The sequence below is a fragment of the Colias eurytheme genome, chromosome 5 (genome assembly GCF_061535395.1).
Source record: "Colias eurytheme isolate Ceu_HAF_F1 chromosome 5, ilColEury1 Martin Lab GWU primary, whole genome shotgun sequence".
Lineage (NCBI taxonomy): Eukaryota > Metazoa > Arthropoda > Insecta > Lepidoptera > Pieridae > Colias > Colias eurytheme.
The window spans coordinates 6,236,665-6,252,788 of record NC_142984.1 but is presented as its reverse complement, the minus strand read 5'-3'; the positions used below and the strand labels follow the sequence as shown (position 1 = coordinate 6,252,788).

General features: G+C 34.0%; 1 protein-coding gene across 4 annotated transcripts in view; it reads right to left on the bottom strand.

Annotated features, from left to right (window-relative positions):
* Nucleotides 1–1,807: 1,807 nt before the first annotated feature.
* LOC149908491 (peroxidase-like) overlaps nucleotides 1,808–16,124 on the bottom strand; it is a 54,308-nt gene continuing 39,991 nt past the window's right edge. For 3 of the 4 annotated variants that reach the window (XM_090101976.1, XM_090101978.1, XM_090101977.1), the window contains 8 exons: nucleotides 15,703–15,901; nucleotides 14,229–14,426; nucleotides 12,484–12,634; nucleotides 11,829–12,005; nucleotides 5,803–5,953; nucleotides 3,320–3,518; nucleotides 2,887–2,995; nucleotides 1,808–2,795 (listed from right to left, as the gene is read on the bottom strand). In XM_090101976.1, coding sequence (XP_089958102.1) covers nucleotides 2,714–2,795; nucleotides 2,887–2,995; nucleotides 3,320–3,518; nucleotides 5,803–5,953; nucleotides 11,829–12,005; nucleotides 12,484–12,634; nucleotides 14,229–14,426; nucleotides 15,703–15,901 — 1,266 coding nt within the window. In that variant the 3' untranslated portion in view covers nucleotides 1,808–2,713. Of the gene's footprint in view, nucleotides 2,796–2,886; nucleotides 2,996–3,319; nucleotides 3,519–3,542; nucleotides 3,692–5,802; nucleotides 5,954–11,828; nucleotides 12,006–12,483; nucleotides 12,635–14,228; nucleotides 14,427–15,702; nucleotides 15,902–16,124 lie in introns of those variants that run through there. The other variant, XM_090101979.1, reaches the window with a different exon arrangement.

Sequence of the window (16,124 nt, the reverse complement as noted above, 5' to 3'; positions counted from 1 at the left end):
ATCGTCACTTATTTTGTTGGCATTTTTAAGGAACTTGTTATTATCCTCTTCAATTTTTTGTTCCAAATTGTCTTCTTTTTGCAACAATTGTTTATAGGTAACGTTTTGCATTTGCAATTTTTGTAATTCATCAACAGTACCATCTTCTGGGTGATAAGGATTGCGATATCTAAAACTACTGTCACTTCTGTGTGCTGGATAATTTTGAGAAAATTCCTTTATCTCAAATAACCCTCTGATTATCTTCAATAGATCTTGGGAATCTAATTCGATTTTCACACCTTTAGATTCTATGGAAGCCAGATTAAATAAAATTATAATTAAATGTAACTTGAAGAATAAGTATGAGCTAGATTTATTTACGAACAACATGATAATTTGGAAATACACATAAGATCTTTCTTCTACACACTTAATAGGGTAATAAAAATCTAATAAACTATCCCAAATGCTACGCAATTACATGCTAGCCGGGTTTTATTTAAATGTTCAATTTAACATTCCTTTACACTTGAAATTATATTTATCCTTTGCTTTGTGCTCACGTATATTGTATGTGTGTTAGGTTGTCGTAGGTGTCGGTTCATAGCATAGCAGAAGAACGAAATATTCTTATTTTAATAAAAAATCGCTATGTGAAGTTTAGAACACTTTGCTTTCAGCATGAGGATGAAAAAAACTGTATATCATAGTATTGAAATTGATTTCAAAAGGAAAACAATGAAAGTCAGGTATATGAATAAAAATTTACTTTGTGATATTTCATTTGTAAACAAGAAGAGTAGTTAATAAAATTGACCTTACTAAAATTAAACATTGTTTTGCTAAATTTTCCCTATAATAAATTTCGAAATGTACAGATAAGTATAGGTGTTTGAAAATGAACAATTATTTACTAATGCATTTTTGTTTATTATCATAATTTACTTAAATTAACATGTATTTTAAATTAAATGCTCTTACTTGTAAATGAGTTGTAATAGTTTTCCTGTCGGTCTCTTAAAGACAAATAGAAGTAATTGAAGATACGACCACCAAAGCCACAGTAAAATTACTGTGGCTTTGGTGGACGTATCTTCAAAGAATTCCTTGTATAGTGTATACTATACAAGGAATTCTTGGTTACAATAAGAATATTTTTTTATTTAATTTTTAACACACGATTAAGCCGCTTTCTAATTGTCAGAGCTAGACAAAATTTAAATGAATAAAAATCGGTTTAGCCAGTCAAATGTTTGGAGGTAACATACCCTTAAAATATAACAGATAGATCCAATTGCGAACCACTCTCTCCCTTTTTTGAAGTCGATTGAAAAGGGAATTCTTTTAATAATAATTAGATATTGAGATAGTCAAAGAATTAATAAAATGTAAGCCAGTTAAAGGAATTCGTAATAATGACAATTATTACTTGCTTATTACGCAGCGCAAGGAATTTAAGTCAAGGAAATCGTAGTAAAATTGGGTTCGAAACGGACACAAAGTTAATCAATCACCTTTGTCCCTCGAGCAAATGATTCTAAGGCAAGGATCAATAGCATTTAGGAACGTGACGCGATCGCAATGGAGACACGTTCTTCAATCAAGTTATTTGTATCGAAGTAGTGACTTATTTATTGGAGAAATAAAAAATTCGTATTTCATAAAACATTTATTTACAATATAAAATTATGGTACCTACATTATAATTACACACAGTTCATTATAATTATTTCATAAGATAATTATTTTATTCAAAATTACATTTAGGAGTTACTAAAATATTATGAAACTATAACGTCACTTGGATAATTATATACGGTATGTACTTTATTGTGATAGTCTTTGTAATTATAACAAATACATTATCTTCTGTCCACTGACACTTTCAATGTAATAGTAGGGGAGCCCAGGATGCTAAATGTGGATTTACTCGAGCGTCACGGGAACCTATTAGAATTGGTAGATTAGACCATAGCGAGAAAAAAAGGTCCTATAATGTTTTCACTTTTAGCGGTGGGGAAGGGTTTTTTGATTTTTTTTAATTTAAAAAAGAAAAAAATTGGCTTGGAAATACTCAAGCGCGTTAGATATTGATATTTTGCATGCTCCAGGACGTCACTGAAAAAAAGTATACGTTAATGTGACGATTTAAGTGGCGATTTAATCGCTATGAAGAAAGGGTAAAAAATTAAAGTAATATTATTCGAGCGCGTCAGATTAATATATGGGGGGGTTAATTACAATATAAGAAGTCCCCATTTCGCTAATCTGACGATTCGAGCTCAACCTTAGGGAATTATGGATTATTCAAATTTTCCAGCGGGGCCCCTGAGCGCACCCACCAACCACTACTGCTCATATTGACTAGAGGTACTAATGAATAGCTAAGGTACCGTCCCTTATAGTAATCTGACGCGCTCGAGTAAATCCCAAATCCCCCTCTTGGCCTCCCCTACTATAAGTATTTAAAAATTTAATAAAAATATTTACAACATCCTAATTATTTTTAATTAACACATACAATTAATGAAGAAACATTAAATGTAGTAATAGAAAATAATATGTACTAACATAAAATATTTTATTACTGTGAAATAAACGAGCATTTGTACGTTGGAATTGTAAATATAGTAGACATAAAATTGTTCTTTATTTTACTACTTTTACTTTCTAGCGGACAGTTTTATACAAGTAACCTTAAATTAGAAACTAAATTAACATCGCTTGATTATTATCTTCCATAGCTTCCTCTGCCATCTTGCCATAAACTCAGGTCAATGACGGGCAAACGGTTACAAGGAACAGGCTTGTTTCTGAAAAAGTAAAAAGTAAAAAGTGTTTTGTAAAATAATTACATTCCTAAGAAGAGATAGAATTGTTATTTTTTAAAGAAAATTAAATTACTCGACTGAAACGAGCTGGAAGGCTTTCGGCTGCATGTAATGGATGTTATCGGCGTTGTCGCACAGAATACGGGCCATGGATGCTCCTTGACGTATGGCGTTCAGTTGACCTATTGAAAAGTTTCAATGTTTAGTCTATGTTGAATAATATGTATTGTCTCTATATTGAATAAAGAACCAACTAGAAGAGTGACTCAATTCATGAGATTTTTTTCTTTAATAAATCCATAATTAATTAATTACCATTGCTTTACAGATCTGCTGTGAAAATAATGTATGCAATATAGTGCCAAAATTTTATGATATACCTAAACGAATAATAAGTATTAGAGTTTAACTACTTTTTAATTTTTATGTTATTCGTTCTTGAAATAAATAAATAAATAAACTGATCATACTCAAAATAATTTCAGTATTCTTAAATTCTTCCTTACTTAAAGTAAAAGCAGTTTCTGGATCGCCATTTTCATAGAAGTATCTGTCCCCGACCCTCGTCCTGAAGAACTGTTCCGTCAGGATGCACAGGAATGTGGGACCGACTTGAGTTCCCGGTACATTCTCCTCTAAAGACCCCGCGACTACCACTTCCACGTCCCGCACATCTTTGTACAAGACCTCTAAAATATCTACGTTCTGTGAAAAAGTCAAAGTATTGAACACCTTTTTATATTGTCGATAGGTTTGACCACAATCTCACCTGATGTTTAAGCTGAGATGTGGTCTAAGATGGAACGCGCTTCCCTAGAAGGTACTTGTTCACTCTACGCTTGACAACTATACAGATTGCTGTCTAAAATATCTACGTTCTGTACAAAGTCAAAGTATTGAAAAATTTTCATAGATTCCTGGTGACTGAAGATTAGATAAGGAACCCGCATACACTCAAATGTATCAGTATATATGATGTACCTATGTGGAACAAATGTGTAAAACTTTGTTTGAGGATACGAAGCTACGTGACTTGTATATTATTCAGGTGATTTATTGGATAATATTGACATTAATTTCGTTATTAATGGGATAGAATATGAGTAATGATCAAGGAAATTTTTCATCCTGACTCCATACAAACAAAATCAACCAAAACAAACGATATTCAATGGCTAAAACGAGACTCTATTCATACGTATATTTTATAAATCGTGTAATTCCAAACAAGCACCAAGCATAATTCTTCAGTTAAATAAACACAAATTTCAAATGTTTAACTCAACTTTCCGGCGAGAAACTTTCCTTGTTATTCCATTGCAATCCCGAGTAAAATAGCGTGAGGAATTGAAAACGTTTAAGAAATTTGGTACTCAGTACGTGTAATGAAAATAAATATCCTGAAACTTGTTTCAATGAGCAATCGAGCAAAGAGCATATATTCATTCGGCGTTCGAAATCTAAGTGTTTCCGTAGCCATATATTTGTATGTGCCTCGGCATCAGGCGCTTTGTCTTTAACGAAAAAAGAAATAGTCTCTTTCAACATTGGATTTACCACTGACACTCCAGTCTGTGAGAATTTATAAGCATTGATAAACTGCGCTTTCTTTGCTAAAACAAGCAGTATTATTTATTGGTCTGTGTAGACGGTAACAATGCCTGCTTTTGTTTCGAGCGATGAAGATAACCGGGACGCTGTCTGCATTTTGATTTTATACATAACTAGCTTTCCGCCTGCGGCTTCGCCCGCGTTTTCGAAGAAAAACCCGCATAGTTCCCGTTCCCGTGGGATTTCCGGGATAAAACCTAGCCTATGTTACTCGTGGATAGTGTAGCTTTCGAATGGTGAAAGAATTTTTAAAATCGGTCCAGTAGTTTATGAGCCTATTCATTACAATCAAACAAACAAACAAACAAACAAACAAAGTTTTCCTCTTTATAATATTAGTGTAGATAAACTTTTCGTTTTTTCATGTTTAAATATAATGTTTTAGTAATCGTATGGTATTTTTATTCCTGGAGATAATTATTGTCATTAAGTACTCAACTACACACCCTTTATCCAAATACAACTACAAATTTTAATGTCCATTAAAGAAACAGATAATATGAAATAATCAACATTTATTTAAATAAATGTATAAATTGTGTATCGCTACCGGCCTGCTCTCTCTTTATTAGTCAAATCTTTTATCACAATACGCTTTATTAAAATTCGCGAAAGCGTGGTGTTTTGTTTTTGTTATTGTTTCCGATTACCCTTTTCCTCCTCTGTTGTCTTTGTCCTTGTTCTGTGTTATAAAAATGTATAATATTTTATTTTAGATGATACTTATAGAATTGAACAACGCATTTGTTTAATTTTAACACCAACGGAGTCTCAGCTAAGAATTCTAGTATAATACTTATGAAGTTCTTAAGAATCAGAAAACGTGTCTCATGAGAGACAGTCGAGAATATCTTCCACTTTGGCTCTTAACTTATATACGGAATGTTGGATTTACTGAAAAATATTCTGTTCACAGCGGAAATTTAAATCTGTCTCCAACTAACATTATAATAATAAAGTTATTTGGTGCATTATTTAGAAATGGGAACATGTAAGGGAAGAAATAAATTTAAAGTTGTAAAATGCATTAGTATAGAAACACGAAAAATATAACAAGAAAAATGTTGTGTGGGTTTATGAAACCACGGTAAAAGTGAAACTGTTCGAACGGTTCCGAACACTGCTTTGTGTAGCGCATGTCGCGTAACGGTCGGCTGCCGAGTAGGTATACCTACTCGTGATACACGCGACATGCGCTACACAGACCAAAAATTTTGAGACGATGTAATAAAAGTTTCACTTTAAAAATGTTTAGAATGCCATTCAAAAACATCTTATCAGTTTAATAAATACTTCAATAATTTCACCACTTAATTTCACCACATAATTTAAGTCGATTAGTTAGATATAAGATTCAAATAGGTAATTAAAAGCTTACAGGTTTCGCTATAAAGTCGGTCATATCCTTGAAGGTCCTAGGAACAGGCAGTCCACAAGCGGCCCTGGTGTCGATGTAGCTGGCCAGCCCATGATCACGACCACGTTGGATGTCTGTCGCTCGAAGGTCACCTCCGTATGTCTTGTTACGTCTATAGAAACGATGAGAAAATTTTATTTGTCACTGAACATCTTTAGAAGCTGATGTCCTCAGTCGATTAAAATATGATCTTATTTAAAACGTGTGTAAATTATTTCATACTTCCAATTTAACATTACTTCCAATATTATTTCATACTTAGATTAATCAACGATTCAATAAAAACATTAACGCTTTTTATAGTGAATCAAAACAAACAGTAAAACAGTGTACTAGTTGAGGAATTTTTTATATATAATTAATAATAAATATAATTTTTTATATTATATAATTATTGTATACGTTGACCAGTATCTAATCTTTAATAGAGTTAAATATTGATTTCAATCTTAGCTTTAAAACTCCAATAGTATTAACCCAAAGTTTATGTGTGTTATTCGAAACTTCTGTCGATATTGCAATCACTTGAAGCTTCTTTGCGGGCATGGAGTTTGTAAGCTCAATATGTTATATTAAATAATATCTTTAATGCTGAACTTGGGCAATTTGTGTTTATGAAAGTTCCTTTGTTGGTTTCGTATATTCACTCTCAAACTTCGCAAGTATCTGATACGATAATATGTATCGAATCACATTACTGATACGTATTAGAAAATGTGTATCGGTACAATAATATAGTGTTAGTATTATAAAATTATTTGAATTTGGAAAATACGCATTGTGTAAGGATTATTCTTTCAAAAAAATATTTGTAAATTTTTGAACATTGGTAGGTATGCTAAGAATTTGAAACATTTATTTACAAACAATAATATCTCTTATACCTAAGCCTAAAACCACAGATAAATAAAAAACATTATTGATATAGGCCTGTAATGTTCGTTGATTACTACCAAATTACTACGCAAATAAAAAGTCACAATATAAAGTCATTTTTATACGTCGACGAAGAATAGATAGGTACAGTCTATAATAATGGTTTCGGCTTGAAAGAAGATTAAGCTCCGGGCTAATCAAACCGTAATGGTCCCAATACGGCTGAATTCCGAACCAATCGATACATAAAACCTATTTGCTAACTTTCATGAATTCAAACTATATCTGATATAATATATATGTATCTACTTCTGAAATATTTGCATCGTCAGAAATTCTCCAAACTCAAGTTTCCAAACTTCAAATGTGCGACATCTGTTTCTTTCCATTCCCCTGTAAATTAGATTTTTCGAGACACCCATAAAGAAAATGCTATAATATTATATCAATTCAAAATTATGTACCAAAGGTTACGAACAATTAGAACATGAATTTGTAAAAGAATATAAGTTTTACAATAGGTACCTATATCAAAACATTAATCTTCATATTATTTAAGCTCTCTCTTTAGTCGTTCCCTCATTACTGAGGATCGAGACTCCTACCACCAGGGTTGTTAATTAATTGACGCCATCGAGTCCGGTCTGTGGCCAGATGTAGCGCCATATTCATCGGTAGGTCCATGTGTTCCGAAATCTGGTCAGACCACCGCTTGGGACTCCTTCCTCGTAACCTCTTGCCTTCAACCTTGCCAGTAATAATTAATTTTTCTAGGTTGTCGGGATTCCGGCGTGAAATATGCCCAAAGTATTTCAACATTCGCTGTCGGCATATGGTCGATAATCGTGGCTGGTTTGTAAGATGTAATTCGTTCAATATTGAAATGTTTGTTCTATGAGCGGTCCAAGGAATCCTCAACATTTTGCGCCAACACCACATCTCAAAGGCATCGATTCTATTTCTATCTGTCGCTTTGAGCGTCCAGGACTCTGCTCCGTATATGAATATGGAAAAAACCAATGACTGCACGATTCTTATCTTTGTCCGATTGCTTATGTTCCTATCCTTCCTAAGTTTAGTAAGTTGCGTCATAGCCGATTTTGCCATGCCGATGCGCTGCCTTATTTCTGCTTCACAGTTGTTAGTATTATTTATAATGGAACCTAGATATCTAAACTGTTCCACAATTTCATAGTTTTTGAGTAAGTCTCTTGAGTTAAGACAGCATTGACGGTCGACAATCATGATTTTAGTTTTACTCTTGTTAACAATTAAACCATATTCTCTGCTGACTTGTTCTAGGCGAGCTAACAACTCAACCATTTCGGTTTCGGAAGATGCAAAGAGTGTGGTATCGTCTGCATATCTTAGGTTTGAAATTTTATTACCGCCTAGCTTAATCCCGCCTTGCCAGCCTTCTAGAGTCTTACGCATTATGTGTTCTCCATATATGTTAAAGAGTATCGGTGAAATCACGCATCCCTGACGCACGCCTTTATGAAATTTGAAGCTGTTTGAAATAGCATTGCCTAGCTTAACCGTGCCATAATTGGATTCATATAAACTTTTTATTAATAGTACTAAGTGATGGGGAACACCAATTTCGACTAAAACCTCCCACAATTTAACCCACTTTACGCAGTCAAACGCCTTATGGTAGTCGACGAAGCATATTACTACGGGGGTGTTATACTCGTATGTTTTCTCTATTATCTGTCGAACGTTAACTATTTGTTCCCGTGTACCCTTGCCCTTTACAAAACCCGACTGTTCTTGTGGTATTTCTCTATCTAGAAATGCTTTAAGACGGTTATTTATAATATTAAGCATAATTTTACTTGCGTGAGATATTAAGGCAATGGTTCTATAGTTGTTACAGTCCCGTACCGATCCCTTCTTGTGAAGTGGAAGTATTAATGAGTGTGTCCAATCCAGAGGCCAATCAAAAGTGTCCCAGATAACATTACAGATTTTATGTATTATGGATATTCCACGATTACCCAAACATTTCAATGTCTCCGCCGCAATATTGTCTGATCCAGGTGATTTATTCCTTTTGAGTTTAGAAATAGCATCTTCTACCTCTGAGCGGAGAATATCTGGCTCACGTTCGCTTATGTCAAGCATGGGAGTTAGAGGTGAAGACGACTGGTCGTCATATAGGTCAGCACAATACTCTCTCCAACGTTCGGCCGCTTTTCCAATGTCGTGTATTGGGTTACCATCCTTGTCGTCAATTATCCAGGAAGTTGGTTTGAAATTACGCGTTATTTGTTTGATTTTCTTAAAAAGATCTGCTGTTTGATATTTATTTGCATGTAGTTCTACTTCTGTGCACAACTCTTCAAAATATTGGTTTTTGTCCTTACGACACATAAATTGTATTTTGCGATTCAGCTCTGAATATCTTTGTCTTGATTGGTCATTTATTCCATTACTCTTTAATTCCTTCCGTTCCTTAATAACGTCCCATGTTTTCTCTGATATCCAGTCCTTCTTGTAGATGCGCGGTTTTAGACTGAGTTCTTTGATGGTTTCTGTAATACATTGTTTTAGGTGTCGCCATAAAACTTCAGATGTTTGATATGATTGAAAATTCTGTTTCAGCAATTTATCCTCTATTTGAGATTGAAAGGTAACCGAGTCCATGATGTTGGATTGTGTTGTTTTTCTCTTTAACTTTGGGCATTTCATGCGTGTGCGGATGTCCACAGCTAGCAATTGATGATCGCTGCCACAATCCGCACCTGGGAACGTTCTTGCATTAGTTATTGACGATCGCCATCTGTGGCGGATTGTGATATAGTCAATTTGATTTCTAAAACGGTCACCTGGGGATATCCACGTATAAAGTCTCCTGTTATGATGCTGGAAACAAGAATTGGTTATTGTCAGATTATTCTCTATACAGAAATCTATCAGTTTACTGCCACGCTCATTTCTAGTGCCAAGCCCGAATTTACCCACAATGTGTCTTATGTGATCGTCATTAGATGTGTTGCCGATCTTGGCGTTCCAATCACCTTGTACGATGAGAAGCTCTCTGTTAGAAATATTGTTTATGGTGGATTGTAGTGTATTATAAAATATTTCAATATCCACTTCGGAAGACTGTGCAGTTGGTGAATAGACCTGGACAATGTTAAGCGGTATTGGTTTGCAATTAATTCTAATAGTCATTATTCTATCTGATACTGGATTGTATGCGGTGACACAAGCTGATAATTTGCTTGGAATTAGAAGAGCTACACCATTTTTACTATCAGACTCATGTCCCGAGAAGTATACTGTGTTCGCTGCAGTTTTGAAGTGGCCACTTCCTTTCAAGTGAGTCTCGCTGAGACCTAGTACAGAAATGTTGTAATTGGCCATTTCATTTTCTATAATCGAGAGTTTACCCGGTTTTAATACATACTCTTACATTCCAGCATGCAATTTTGTGCTGTTTACGTAGCAATATTTTTTCTTTTATCTCAGTAGCATTTACTACCACAGGAGCCTGATGATCCACTCCTGAGGAGTCATCGGTCGCATATTTCACACCCAAAGACCCGGAAATCGTTGGGCGCCGGTGGTCAACCGGGGCACTCGACATCGCTATATTTTTAATTGTACTTTTCATGTTTATTTTTTATCTGAATGGATGGAGTTTTCTTGGGAGGATAATCGTAGTGGTTTCCCGTTGCCTTCTACGTTGGGTTGTTTTGAGGCTATTTAGTTCCTCATGACCCCCATAGCCATCCTTTTATAGGAGACAGGTTATTTCACCGCCGCCTGTTGCTCGGCGTTGCTCCCGTTTAGCACCACCCGGGGGTCACGTGTAGGGTGTCGCTCGGTTATACCTACGGACGCGGAAGCATTCAACCCCCAATTATTTAAGCTAATATTCCTTAAAATTATTTCAAAAGTTAGTTGTAAAGAAAAAGCTGTGAAATATCTTTAATATTTTAAGAAAAAGAATTTTCAATCACTTCTGTGTCTGTGTTGTCGGTACTATGTGTTTGAAATGACCTAGATAGAGTATATAAGACATGTCCTTAAATGTTAAATATTGATACTCTGACGAAATGAGTTCACTGAAAATCAAATTGAAGGTGCTAATTGTTTTTGTTCCGTTTGTGAAATAAATAAACATTTAATGGACGCATCGATGAGCGATATAAATAGTTGTTTTGTCAAAATAAAAAAATCTCAATCCATTAATCTGTAGGTGTTATATTTTATGGCTTTTATTTTAGTACGATATACCTTTATAAATACAGGTAGTTAATTAGTTATAAGTACTCAGCAATGATATTAAAATTTTCCTCATTATAAAGTTTTAACTACGTATTAATATTCTAGTATCAAATGTATAATAACGATGTTGAGTTGAGCTAAAAAGTTTAATATACTCGACCCTTCTCAACGCAGCAAGGACCAAGCCCTTAGAAATTTTATAGTTAACCGCCTAATTACCATAAATCTTGATGATATTTATTATTTTAGTATTAATTTCTCTACAATTAAGTAATAATAAACAAATATTAAAAACACAGACAACAGAACATAAGAAGTGAAATTTAATACGCCTGTAAAAACTTTAGGGCTATTCGAGATGATTCGAGACCTTATTATAATGTATACTTTCCCTGTCAACTGTCTTCACGTATAGGTATATATAATCTGTCATTTCTAAGAGAATCGGAGTTAAAGTCTGTAAAATGGTGGACAGCTGCATCTGATTTACAGAAATCTCCATAAAATTCATGAGGGCGGCTACAAACACCGCCGACAAACGTCTGTCACCAAATTAAATTGCGTCTACTTAGCTTTGTAGCTATGAGCTATAAGATTGGTAATGGAAGATTTTTTTTTGCAATTTCTACTTCTCCTGGATTTGGAAAAAAAGCTTATCTAAAAATAGAAATACAGAATAACGCAAACATCGACTTAGGATAAAATAACAATTAATTAATTATAAACAACACGTTACTCACACTTTAATGAAGCGACTTATTTTTATACTTTACTTACGCGTGTCTTTACCATTCTAATTTTAGAACCAAATACTGTAATATCTCCTATCTTTCCATTTAAATCAATAGTTTCCAATACTTTTTATAACTTACCGGAATAAATACTGCGTCATTTCGCTATCCCAAAATTGATCGCTATATGACTGCGGTTGTGTTGTCAGACCTCTCGTCAGCTTGTCAAAGATATCGTCCACTTCTAATAACAGAGGTCTGTTGAACCAGTCACTGATACGAGCGTAGCCGGCTAACTGTCTGTTCTCTGTTACTAGGCTGGTCGAAAAATAAGGATTGTTTGATATTTAGAAATAGGTTATTGGTAGGTAGAAAAAGATTTTTAATTGTCTATATTGTTGAATGATTAATTATTATGAATCTACGTTACTTAAATTGCCGAATACTGATAATTTACTGTAGAGATAGTTGAATTTGAAGTTGCGTAACAAATCACTGATCTAATCAAAAATTTCGAAAATATTTAGCAACAACTGCAAAACTTCTTCAAAGGTTCGTGTGATTCAACCAAACTTAGTGTGAAATCCTTCATCGATTTTATCCTTTGCGATCTTTATTGTGTTTATATCTATAACTATGGTTACAAAATACCATTCACATTAATTTTGAACATTAGGTATATAAAACTAAGATACTACAAAAACTGCAAATACAACATCTTTGAACATAATAAACCAAGATACAACAAGAAGCTTTGCAATAGCTTAAAAACTGCAAAACATCTGCAAATACATACTGCAAAAATCCTCTGATTAATGTGTGGAAATGTCTGAACGCAGCCGTCGCGTGCTCGTCGAGTACGGACGGGTCGACGCGCGGGCTGTAGTCGCTCACGTAGTCGTGTGCTCCCGGGTATATCAAGTGGTTTTTCACCATGTTTTCATAACCTGGAAAAACAGTTTATGTTAAAAATTGATGGTTTTTGCTTTAATCTATATAAATAAAACTCAAAGGTGACTGATATAGTGATCTATCAACGCACAGCCCAAACCACTAGACGTATCGGGCTGAAATTTGGCATGCAGATAGATGTTAGGACGTAGGCATCTGCTAAGAAAGGATTTCCCGAAATTCTTGCGGGAACGGGGAAAAACGAGGATGCACGTACAAAGTCGTGGGCGAAAGCTAGTGTCATATATTTTGAAAAAAAAAATGTTATAGGTTGGTTATAGTAATATGAGGTTCTTGTTCAATCAATAATTTTGTATAACTAAATATTATTTACTTGTTTTCGATCTTTTGCATATCGTTTATTTTTTATTCCGAATTGAAAGAAAATATAATGTACTCTGTATTAAAAATATAATACAGAGATAAATATTTTTTATAAAACTGTCGCACGAATTTATTCATAAATTGCTTAATATTAAATTGGTAATAAAATTAACTACTTCAATTACATTCTCAATAAATTAATCTTTCAAAATTTTAATAAAAGTAACCCTTTATTCAATTTTAGGGTGTTTAAATAAAATACAAGAAAGTCAAGAATGGATCAAAGAATTAAATTAATCCCCTTCAATGCTGTATTTAACCAATGGTTGTGGAAGAGTGGCTAATGTGAAAAATTCTAATAAATTTATATTGCACGCCTCATAAGCGAAGCGTTGAGGTGGGCACTACTGTCACTTCGCGCAAAGCATCTGATTTTTCAAACTTAAAATGTCTTTATGTATCATACATTGCACTTGTAAGATAATACATACACACACATATTAAGAAAAAACACTATTTTTAACGTTCATGATATTTTTGATGTCATTTTTGTTATTTAAACTAGTTAAAAAACAGTTTAAAAAAGTTCTGTCTTGGACGTCCGTGTGTCTGTATGTGCGGATCCTTTTTCTTGTTAACACGATAGCGACCGAAATACTTTACTAATCGAGTCTTTTTTTTTCTCTTACGCTTGAGTATGCTCAGGAATAGAACCCTTTCATTTTTCAGGGTCTGATTCGATGTGGTTTAATTGTTATTAAATAAACAAAAATAATAAGTAATAAATATTTATTAAAAAAAAATTATGAGGCGTGCACTTTTGGATTTTCCAAATTATTTTTCCTCTTCATTAAATAAAATACTTAGAATTTAAAGCACTCAGCCGAAAAAAATCTTCTGCGAACAAAGAAGGTCGATAAACAAACTTAATTGGGATTCTTGAAACAATTCGCAAACTTTTTTATAAAAATACAGTCTTTTGAGTAGGTAAACAAGATATTTCGTATTGATGGTTCCCTTCGTATTTACTTTAGAATGATTGATGCAAAGGAGCGTTATACTACTCCTACGTAATCAACCTTTTTCGCAAGGATACGTGGATAAATTTGAAATTGCTAAGAATATTAACTGTTACTAATCAAAATACATTCTTCATTTTAATAGCCCATTTCTACTAAACTTCGTTTTTTAATAGCAAAAGTTAGTCGTAATATTTTTTGTTTAATGTTCCTATAAAGCCAGTTCACTTAAAAAATTTAGACTTACCAAGGAAAATAGGCAGATATTCATAATAATTGATATGTTGTATTTCCGCGATGTGTATTCTCCTGGCTTCCTGGAATATTGTCTCGTCGCTCCACCACGGGTTCATGGCCGCGAGTGCGTCCGCGATACGGTTGTGTTCACGCAGTAATATTATTTGGAGCAGTGTTAGTTGAGGGTTTTGGTTTACTCTCGCGTCACCTGATAGAAAAAAAGACGGGTTACACTCCGGGAGTGCCGGCAGAAGTGAAAACTTGATTATTAACGTTGAGCATGTTTGATATCCATCCGTCTTACGCTTTTTCGATCAGGTCACGTGTCCTGACGCGAGTTTAAGATTTTATACCCAACGCCGCTAAAGAAGTTTTCACTTCAAAAAATATTAGCTTAACGATATCTTAATCTATATAATAATATATAAAACTCAAAGGTGACTGATATAGTGATCTATCAACGCACAGCCCAAACCACTGGACGTATCGGGCTGAAATTTGGCATGCAGGTAGATGTTAGGACGTAGGCATCCGCTAAGAAAGGATTTCCCGAAATTCTTGCGGGAACGGGGAAAAACGGGGATGCACGTACAAAGTCGTGGGCGGAAGCTAGTATATATTATATAAATCTCGTGTCACAATGTTTGTCCTCAATGGACTCCTAAGGTTAAACCACTTAACCGATTATAATAAAATTCGCACACCATGTGCAGTTCGATCCAACTTGAGAGATAGTAGTTGGTGGATAGATAGTTTAAACATGCAGGTACCACGGGCGAAGCCGGAGCGCACCGCTAGTATTGATATATTTTATAGTTGGTATGTTATAGTTTACTGACTTTAATATCTACAGTTTCGTGAAATTCTTCGTTTTTTATTTATACATATTTGTAAAGATTGGGTACTTTTTTATAAAATTGTATCGAAAATATTCAGTAGGATAATAAATGTTAAATATAGCCAACTGAACAAAATTCTTATAAAATGTACAATATTCTCATAAAAACTAGTACATTTTATGAGAATTTTATAGCCCAATGCCATTCTTATATTTAAAACTCGATAAGTTTTCTTGGCAGGTGAATACAATCGGAAGAAAAGGTAGCAAGTATGTCTATGGTCTATATAAACTTTCGTCATAAAAGTCTTTTGTTTGCTACATATCTTAATAAAATTCAAAAGCTTTATTGATCTATTGGATTATTTTGTATGCGCGAGTTACAAAGATGCGAAAGTATCAAAAAGTAATTCTACTTTGGAAATACTTTCTTTCATCAATACTTTTACAGTGATAATTACACGATAATTGATTGATAGTAGGTTTTTCTAATTTTTCATAGCTCTATCCTGGCTCTATCGGTCACAAAGTGACATAATTAGGAAGTTCGAAGACATTATAATGCGCGATCGAATAAGATGCTATATTACAAGACATTCACAGATATTTTTTATTTTCATTTTTTTTTTTTTGTTTTATTTCTCACCTGTCAAATAACAGGGTTCGTTAATACTTTGCGCGCTCTCGCAAGTCTGCGTAACGTTGGGGTCTTGTGGGGGCCATTCACGACCATTCCGTAGCACTGTGATCAACCGCCCGCCCTGGAAGGCACGGATCGGACGAGCTTGGCCCTCACTGTTACCATACACCAGGGAGAGATCCATGTAAGCAGTCACTGTGGATATCTGAAAAGATGGAATTAATTTAGCCCTAATAATAACGTAAAAGCGAAAGTTTTTGAGGATATGTTCGTTGCTCTTTCACGTAAAATCTACTAGAAGGATTTGGGCAAACTTTACAGTAATATAGGTCACAATTAGACTAACGCATGAGCTATAAAAAGATAAGATTTATTTTTATACATTACTCCTAAAATAATGCAATACACTGAGTTATTAGAATAGGTGT